The 10,106-nt window shown below is 42.0% G+C and overlaps 1 protein-coding gene across 13 annotated transcripts in view; it reads right to left on the minus strand.

The window, feature by feature from the left end:
- Window positions 1-1,099: 1,099 nt before the first annotated feature.
- Window positions 1,100-10,106, minus strand: part of LOC139416122 (nuclear factor 1 B-type-like) — an 80,817-nt gene continuing 71,810 nt past the window's right edge. For 7 of the 13 annotated variants that reach the window (XM_071164440.1, XM_071164444.1, XM_071164437.1 and 4 more), the window contains one exon: window positions 1,879-4,956. In XM_071164440.1, the coding sequence (XP_071020541.1) occupies window positions 4,855-4,956 (102 nt within the window). In that variant the 3' untranslated portion in view covers window positions 1,879-4,854. Of the gene's footprint in view, window positions 4,957-10,106 lie in introns of all 13 variants that reach the window. The other 6 variants (XM_071164433.1, XM_071164435.1, XM_071164431.1 and 3 more) reach the window with 3 other exon arrangements.

Raw genomic sequence — 10,106 nt, forward strand, 5'->3', positions numbered from 1 at the left:
TAGAGCACTAAACATTCAGTAACTAGAACTACACAGATATTGCATGATTGCCACTGGTCCTCCTTGCATAAGGTACTAACTGAACGGTTGACCATGGATAGCTTTCAACAATCATAACTGAATATTACTCATCTCTACCAAGCCTTTCTTATCTGTAGGCCTACATGTCATTCTGTGAAAATGGTTTCACCTGTGTACATACTGTTCAGAGATGATCCAATTAAAGTAGCCCTTTGAAAATAAATATTACCTTTAAAAAATGTGTGCAACAAAAAAAACTGCCAATACCTGTACATCTATGAAAGATATACCATGAGTGAAACACTGATATAAAAGGTCTGGAGAATCTAAGGGCAATTTCTATACGAGTACTTGAAGGGCTTGAATCAAATGTAGGTTAAATTATGGAAAGTGCAAAAATGTGTGATGCCTGGGGGCCACAAAGGACTTACATCAACCAATCCTCACAGCGGAACTACTTGCTTGATGTTCCATACACATGCCTGTTCCAAAACCCTAATAGACATATCAAAACATTGTCAAAAGCTAGCGCCAAACTTCTCACGGATTGTTGCATCATCCTGTAATTACGATTTTTCTGAGCGAAACGCTATACGGCACATTTCTAAAGGAGGACTTACGTACGATTGACACAACACACTTTAGCACAGTAGAACAACCTATGATGTCACTTAAGACGTTACCCTGGTATTCACTGGTGGTAGGCTCAAATCAGGTGACTTTATTGTAAAGTGACATGAATAGATATCCCTTACCGTTAAACATAGAACCCCAATCAAACCTCTATTTCTCTCGCTCTCCGACATGGATTCAAAACCACATAATCACATCACACTCTGTACTATGGCCACACTAACAAAAACAAGAATTTAAAATATTACTGAAATGTTTCCAAAATGGAAAGTTTATAAGCACTAAACACAATTTTAAAAAACATATATATGTTTTTACATTTTAGGGTTCTGTATAGGATACTTCCCCTAAATACAAGAATATGGAAAATTGATAAAATACTTTTATTTTCGATTATTTGGGGAAAGCTGGAGAGTTGTAACTCAAGTCCTGCCTCCGCAACCAATTTATTGTTTTTTCTTTTTTTCATAAAATGGAATTGACTCATATTCCCCAAGATGTTTGAAAACATTTACAAACAAGGGCGTCAAAGAAAAAATCTTGAAAAAGACTACAGTGTACAAACTCCTGCCTATAAGGCAGGCTTCTCAATAGAAATACCCTCATCTTCGCTCGTTGTGTAGTTTCAACCTCTCTATCCCTCATACATTCTCTCTTACAAGCACACACACACACACACACACACACACACACACACATACTCACACATTCTCAAAACACACATTACCCACAAACGGACCCCAAAGGACTACTGCTATCGACGCCACCACAGTATTCACCTTTATATACACACAGTCTTCTACCCAAATTTCAACACCGCATCTGACACGTTTCTATCACACTTGACTCAGGGGAAAATGTCCTTCAGTGGGGTCTCCAGTGGCCAGAGGCTGCAAAGCACTTACGTTTTCACTCAAAAAAAGGCAGAACAGTGCACATAGAACGGGGCTTTTGTTTTTGTCATGTTTTTGTTTTTTCTTCACAAAATCAGAACAAGTGTCTTGGGTGAAGGAGGAGAGAATAAGCTTGACTTGAGTTTAATACGTTTTACATACTTTCTGGCAGGTAACAAAACAGGTAACAAAACATCAATGTGGATAGTGTCTATTTGAATTCTAAAAGTAGTTTATCATAATGCAAAGTGGGAGAGTAATCATTGGAATTCTTAATGCCCCGTAACGCCTGAGATTTTGTTTTTGTTTCTTATATGTACGACTTTATATCTTTTATTATTATTTATTATATTATTTATTATGAACGAGTTATATATTTGACACAACACACTTGGGGAAGACGATTAACCAATGCCTATGTGCTATGCAAGGGCTCCATTTTTGTTCTTCTTCTTCTGGCACTACAGAGTACAAGGAAAATAGTAGATATCCTTCCTCTGTAGTCCATAGCTTATTACATGATAAAATACAAGGCTCCCTATAGCAATAAAATAACTCCCCCCAAATGGGTAGAGTTATCCCTGGGATTTATACAGATCTAGTGCATAAATTTGACTACTTCCAAATACTTCCTGTATTCTGATTTGACCGGTCTCACAAGCATTTGTCGGTTTGTTGATTGTAGCACATGTGTAACAGGTAACTTTATATATAGTTTAAAGCATCTACTTGGGAATTGCACACAGCGACTGATAGAATGGCACAGATGATTGTTAAGGGTTAATGCTAATATAGCTTCCTGCGTACAAGTGGTATGAGCAAAGTGTTGGCTTTTCACAAGTACGCGGTATGATTTCAGTTTGAAATTGCGGGCCTGATTAAGGTTCATGTGAATATTATGATTTTTTTTTGGTGAAATGATTTTCACACTCAAGTCAAGCCGTCTCTCCTGTGAGAATGAGCTTAGTCAATCTCACATGCTAGCACCCCAGATGGGAAGTTGAAAGAAAAAGAGTACATTTTGTCACCGTAGACAGATCAGTGACTTTGCAGCCATATGAGACCAACGGGTGCATTCTTTACAGACAAACTGTAAGGTTCGAAAAAATACCCCCTCCCTCCCCCACCAATAATTCAAAACACACTGAAACATGTCTCTCCATCTCTCAGTACACTAACAAAGACCTTGTCATACACTGCATCGAAAGCAGTCCCCACTTTGGTCAATTAAAAAAGGAAAACAACAACAACAACAACAACAACAACAACAAAATCAACAATATCAACAAAATAGATGCATTACAATAGTCTCCAAACTAGCCTCTAATAGTTGACGCATCTATAAGCACTACCTACATAGGCAAAAGTTGGTATTGCATAATTTTCATACATCTGAATTCCTCCCTCCCCGATAGTAACTGGAAGATGAAAAACAAAAAAACGAAATGACAAAAACAACAACAAAAATTAAAGGTTATTAAAAAACCACCGAAAATACTGAAAAATAATGATGGTTGATTATAAACTTTAAAACGGCGACGATACACAGCCTTGATATGCAACGTAACTGTAAGATAAAGTAGTAAATGAAAAAGTTACAAATCAACAATGTCACAATTGTCATTCAGAGTACAAAACAATTCTCTTATCATAAAAATGTTAATTTCTTTTCTATAATGGTAATAAATGCAGCAATAAAACAAGTGTAGTGATGTCTCTATGTTCAAAAGGCAAGGCACGTAATGTGGACTAGTATGTCATCGTGCAAATTAAGAGTATTGGAGAGAATTGTCATAGAAATATATCTGGACTTGGAGAGAGGCCAAGGCAATAGACTTGCCGTGCACAATCCTAGATTTCAGGGACTGACACCACTGTATCTGGGATGTGAGTGTTCAAGAAGCAAAATGTGCAACCCTCTGCAACCTTGAAGGTTCAGGGTTGCACAAAAGTGTAGATTTTTTTTGTGACATACACACACATTTTTATGAATGACTTTAACAGCCTGCATTCTTCTTCTTTTTTCCCCTCGTCAAGTCATATTATAAACACAAGCTTCATAAGATGATGGCCAAATGCATATGTTCTTGATTTCAGATGCCATTTTATACACTACGTGTGTTTCAATAAAAAAAACATTTTTAAATGTCTTTTTTTTTTCTCTCACAATAAATAAAAAGCTCCCCATGAGACTGAGTAGGGCTTAATAGAAGTGCTGTCTTGTTCATATTCAGTTCTGCACAGGTAGCTTTAATGCGCACCTTCAAACACATCACTGCATTACAGGCTTAGTATTCTTTACTTTCCATATTTAGATACACAGAAATGCGACTGAAATCAAATCAAATGTTTGTTTTGTTTTTTAAACCTTTTTACGTTTATGTATTTAAAACAACAAAGTTTCATATTTACCCTCCCTTCCTTTAGAGTCTTAGGGCTGACAGACATAGCTTCCCTTCAAAAATTCAATTGCACTTGCCTCTTTCGAGATTTTTAGATAATTTTTTTGTCTTTTTTTTTAAAAATCCTTTTCTAAAGGAGATACGAATTCTTAAAAAACGGGTCAAATCTCTAACCTAAAAATATAGTGTCTTTCTCTTCTTTTTTTTACCATAGTAAGAGTTCACAACTCTAAGGAGTATAACTAACTTTTAAGCGGATAGCAGTACAGAATCAACAGGATAACGAGTTTCAGACAAAATAAAAATTGTATCACAGTAAAATGAAATCAAAGAAGAAGAAAAAACACTGAATTCACAATTTGTTCCTATGGTTACATAGTCAATAGTTTGACATGGGAGCCTCTTCTGCAGAAGGGGTAAAGGTCAGAGTTGAATAACTTACAGTCGGGTAATCTACTACCAGCCAGCCTTTGTGTGTTTCAGATCACTTCCCCTGTTTGTAAACCAAGGTTAAAAACTCCCAACAACAGAATGAAGAAGAAGACCACCACCGTCAGACTAAGAGTTGTCATGCTAAATATTAAGGCATCTAAATGTTTTTGTACAGAATACGTCACAGCATTTTGAATGGAAAGGCTCTTCTCACACAATGACTGCCTGGCATGGCATAGGGTTAAGCTAGAGCGGACCGGCTCAGATTCACTCCAAACCAACTCAAGTCTTCTTGGCCAATGTCCCGATGGGAGGGGGGGGGGGGGGGGACAAAGGACAAACGCAATTGTTTTAAGTGCTGCTTGCTGATTATTTCCCCCGTTGCCGACACTTCCCCCCACCCCCCCGCCCCCCACCCCCCCACCCCCCCGACGAGTCTTCAGTTCTCTGCCTCTGTGTGGAGCAGGGGGGGCTCACCAATGATGTTTATGCTGTAGTTCTGGTGGACATTTGTTGGCAGAATCGGAGTCCCGTTCGTGACTTGGAATGGAACTAAGCTCGCCCAGGTACCAGGACTGTGGAAACACAACAGAGAGAGAAGGAGAGAACAGAAGAGGGTTTTGAGTCGCCTGCACTGAGCATCGGAAGACAACAGCACCAATCAGATGCTCTACACGCACAATGATGAAGTGCTCTGCAGCAAGTCATTACATTTGCTGCATACTGTAACACATCACTATTAAATGAACCGTTACACTTTAGAGGGATAGTGGGGGGGGGGGGGGGGCAAAAGGGTTTATTCATAGTTTTAAAAACCATATTCAACTACCCAATTATTTTGTTAGGCAGAACACAATTCTGAGTAATTAGCATTATGTGCTGTTAACATCCGCCATTATTATGTACCGCCAATCACATTTCTACGAATCAGATTCTATGGCAATGTTTAATGAATATCCCCTAAAACTATTTCAACAAAATGCTCATGCAGACTATTTGACAACGGCATGTCCCAAGTCCACTATCGACTCATCCCTCTCCCCCAATCACTTCCCACCGGACACAGACATCAATTCAACGTCGATTCCACGTTGGTTCAAAGTAAATCCCTTGAAATGACGTGGAAACGACGTTGATTCAACCAGTGTGTGCCCAGTGTGTTTGCTTTACCCAGGAGGAATGATGTAAAGGCCTTATGTCTAGTCTAATCAGTCTATGGTTCGAGGGGGACACAGTCAGACAAAGCTCTTCCGGTGTTTTCCACCGATTCCTCTGAGAAGGATGTCAAGCGAGGATCACACCTAATTCCATATCAACAGACCCTCTCCGTGTTGATCAATAGTGCTACAGAAGGGGGGGGTAGGGGTCTTTACAAATCCGCCCAATCCCCATTCAACGCACACTAATGCAACACAACACAGCGATTGTTCGCAGGAGGCGCAAACTGAAAACGTGGTCTGCCTGCGAAACAAACAGTGTGTTGTTCTCAAGGGGCTCAATGATACGTACATGTTGAATAATTAATCAATTACCCCCACCGCCCACTACATCTGCAATACCTGTCTTGCACAATTGCTACATTATAGGCTAACACTATATACAGAGCCAAGTACACAGACACTAGACAGGAGGAGGATATAGCGTTTTTGGGGTGCAAAGAATGAGGGATATGTTGGAAAGGTAATGTAGGTTAACCAAGTCCCTCCACTGTTTCCATGCAGATGTAAGACTTCCTCGATAAAGAAGAGAGAGAAGAAAGAAAGTTGATTATTGTTGTCAGTGGGATAGGAAGACGAGCTAAGGGGGGAAGAGGAGAGGGGACCCCCCCCCCCCCCCGAGGCTGTCCCATCTGACACGACTGTCTGTCTTCGTCCATGAATGGTGTCCAATGATCTGGTCTGCATTTCATACAAGACACTTCTCCGAGTGGCTCAGCCTCGACTAAAACCAATGGGAACCACATATTCAACACGTTTCTAAGGAGATCAGACTCAGAAAATAAAACAAGAAAGGAAAGAGTGAAGGAGAGAGAAAGAGACTAAGAATGAAAGAAAGAAAGAGCGCGAGAGAAACAGAAAATTTGACTACATTTTTAAGTACAAAATGTTAGAAGCCAGATCCAGTCCTATAAAGGGTTAAAACACCAGACAGCGGCTATTTGGGCAGGACTTTTTTCTCCTCCTCCTTACTCCCTTCTCTTTGGACCCATTCCCTTCATCATTCTCACTCTTAATTTCTCTCGCTCGCTCTCTTTGCTTCTAACTCTTGCTCTCTCCCTCGCTCTCTTTGCCTCTAACTCTTGCTCTCTCTCTCTTTGACTCCAAGTCTCGCTCTCTCTCTGTCTTTGTCTCCAACTCTCGCTCTCTCTCTTTGGCTCCAACTCTCGCTCTCTCGCTTGCTCTCTTTGCCTCCAACTCTCGCTCTCTCTCTCTCTCTCTTTGCCTCTAACTCTCCCTCTCTTTGTCTCTCCCTCTCTTTGCCTCCAACTCTCTCTCCCTCTCTTTGCCTCCAACTCTCTCTCCATCTCTTTGCCTCTAACTCCCTCTCTCTGTCTCTCCATCTCTTTGCCTCTAACTCCCTCTCTTTGCCTCAAACTCTCTCTCCATCTCTTTGCCTCTAACTCTCTATCGCTTTGCCTCTAATTCTCTCTCTTTGCCTCTAACTCGCTCTCTCTCTCTTTGCCTCTAACTCTCTCTCTCTCTCTTTGCCTCTAACTCTCTCTCTCTTTGCCTCTAACTCACTCTCTCTTTCTTTGCCTCCAACTGTCTCTCTCTCTCTTTGCCTCCAACTCTCTCTCTCTTTGCCTCCAACTCTCTCTCTCTCTTTGCCTCCAACTCTCTCTCTCTCTTTGCCTCTAACTCCCACTCTTTGCCTCTAACTCCCACTCTTTGCCTCTAACTCCCACTCTTTGCCTCTAACTCCCACTCTTTGCCTCTAACTCCCACTCTTTGCCTCTAACTCCCACTCTTTGCCTCTAACTCGCTCTCTCTCTCTTTGCCTCTAACTCGCTCTCTCTGCCTCAAACTCTCTCACTCTCTTTGCCTCCAACTCTCTCTCACTCTCTTTGCCTCCAACTCTCTCTCTCTATCTTTGCCTCTAACTCTCTCATTCTCTCTCTCTCTTTGCCGCTAACTCTCACTCTCTCCCTCTCTTTGCCTCTCTCTCTCTCTCTCTCTCTCTCTCTCTCTTTGCCTCTAACTCTGGTCGCCTCTAACTCTCTCACTGTCTCTCTTTGCAGCTAACTCTCTCCCTCTTTGCCGCTAACTCTCTCACCTCTCTCTCTCTTCGCTTTTAACTCTCTCTCTCTTTGTCTCTAACTCTCTCTCTTTGCCTCGAACTCTCGTCTCCTCTAACTCTCTCACTCTCTCTGGATCTTTGCCTCTAACTCTAACTCTCGCTCTTTGCCTCTAACACTCTCTCTGCCTCTCACTCTCTCAGCCACTGTCTCTCTCTGCCACTCTCTCTCTTTGCCTCTGCCTCACTCTCTGCCTCTAACTCCCTCTCTCTCTCTGCCTCTCTCTCTCTCTCTCTCTCTCTCTCTCTCTCTCTCTTCGCCTCCAACTCTCTCTCTCTTCACCTCTAACTCTCTCACTCTCTCCCTCTTTTGCCGCTAACTCTCACTCTCTCCCTCTCTTTGCCTCTAACTCTCCCTCTCTAACTCTAACTCTCGCTCTTTGCATATAACTCTCTCTCTCTCTTAGCCTCTAACTCTCTTTGCCTCTAACTCTCTCACTCTCTCTCGCTCTTTGCCTCTAACTCTCTCTCTCTCTCTCGCTCTTTGCCGCTAACTCTCTCATTCTCGCTCTCTTTTTGCCTCTAACTCTCTCTCTCTTTGCCTCTGACTCACTCTCTGCCTCTGACTCACTCTCTGCCTCTGACTCACTTTCTGCCTCTGTCTCACTCTCTGCCTCTGACTCACTCTCTGCCTCTGACTCACTCTCTGCCTCTGACTCACTCTCTCTGTCTCTAACTCACCCTCTCTCTCCCTCTGACTCACTCTCTGCCTCTGACTCACTCTCTGCCTCTGACTCACCCTCTGCCTCTGACTCACTCTCTGCCTCTAACTCACTCTCTGCCTCTAACTCACTCTCTGCCTCTAACTCACTCTCTCTGTCTCTAACTAACTCTCTCTCTCTGCCTCTAACTCACTCTCTCTGTCTCTAACTCTCTCTCTCTGTCTCTAACTCACTCTCTCTCTCTCTGTCTCTAACTCACTCTTTCTCTTTCTCTCTGCCTCTAATTCTCTCTTTCTCCCCCTCACTCTCTTTCTCTCCTGCCAAAAAAATCATCTGACAGGAAATGAGAGATTACGTTTTTTCCTACCTTGCTGAACAAAGAAAGCTCAGAGCAGGCTAGTTCCCTGCAGCATTCTCTTCTTCCCTCCTCTCTCCCTAGCACACACACCCTCTCTTTCTCTCCCCCTCCGTGTCCAACTCTAAAGGCCTTCTCAGGTGAAGACAGAGTAAAAAATGAACACATGACACATGAAAAGGTACTATACAGTCCATCACACTGTCAATCCCATACAATTACATATAGAATCACAGGATCTCTTTAGTCAACCCATATTACTATTCTATTTCTCCAAATGACTCTTTGTGTACTAAAAAGATGACGTCTATGTTTGAGTTGGGGGATGTTATTCATTAAGCCCAAGTTCCCTTCCCCAACACAGGTCTGCACGTGGCTTCACACAATCACTAATGAGAAAAACAACTTTCCTCATGGTCGCCCCCTACCTTTACCCATGGACTCCTTGAGCCCTATCTTAGAGCTCCACAGCCCCAAATCACACTAATTCTCCTCCACACAAGCGGAGCTCCAGTGTCCAGTGGGCTTCATTTAAGGATTAAGCCATCGGAATTAGATTATCTAATGGCATCTTAATAGATTGCTGACCCATTTCCTGCCCGAACGGCATCATGCAAGTGTGGGAGTGTTTTATTTTGGGTCCTAGCGTGAGGGACTATATAAGACGCAGAAGTGAGAGCAAGACAATACAAAACACATGTAATCTGAATACAATGCCACTTAAAAAAACAGTGCATTCAGATTCTCAATCCAATGAACAAACCTTCGCTAGGGAAATTATGGCATACGTCCTCTTTCTCTGAGATTGCTAGTGCGAAGGAGCAGTGAATGCATTAGGTTTAGACAGACAACAGAAAATCAATGCAAAGTCTCAATTGTCCACGAGGGGTGGGGGGTGATTAGATTATTGACCAGATTATTTAGACTGTCAATACTTTGCTGAGAAGAATACGGAATACCTCATCTACCCCCCGAGATTCAGATGACCAAGACATCTCTCGGTCTGAGGTGTAAGTAAATGTTGCAGGTGACAAGAACTTTCATGTCAGGGTCAATATAGTGCCAAGTGCCCTATTGTCAACTAAAGTGTTCTACAGATTCAGTTAGCAATCTATCCTGGCACTCTTCGGGAACATTTGAATTCCGTTTCTGTCGGACAGACACTGAAGCTCACTCAGCTCGTTATGTTTTTGTTTCTGGAAAAATAAACAGAAGACAATAAACCTGAGCTATTCTCTCTTTCGGTCTTTATCACACTTCACTGCAAATGTATACGGCAATGAATCTGAATTCTGGTATCCTGACGGTGCTCGTGAATCAATCAATCATGTATGTCAAGAAATCTGTCATTCTTTCACTGCAGCTCTCATCGAACCTATATACTGTACGATCAGGAGTCGAGCCTCTGTTAGTC

This window comes from Oncorhynchus clarkii, chromosome 9 (assembly GCF_045791955.1).
Source record: "Oncorhynchus clarkii lewisi isolate Uvic-CL-2024 chromosome 9, UVic_Ocla_1.0, whole genome shotgun sequence".
Classification (NCBI taxonomy): domain Eukaryota; kingdom Metazoa; phylum Chordata; class Actinopteri; order Salmoniformes; family Salmonidae; genus Oncorhynchus; species Oncorhynchus clarkii.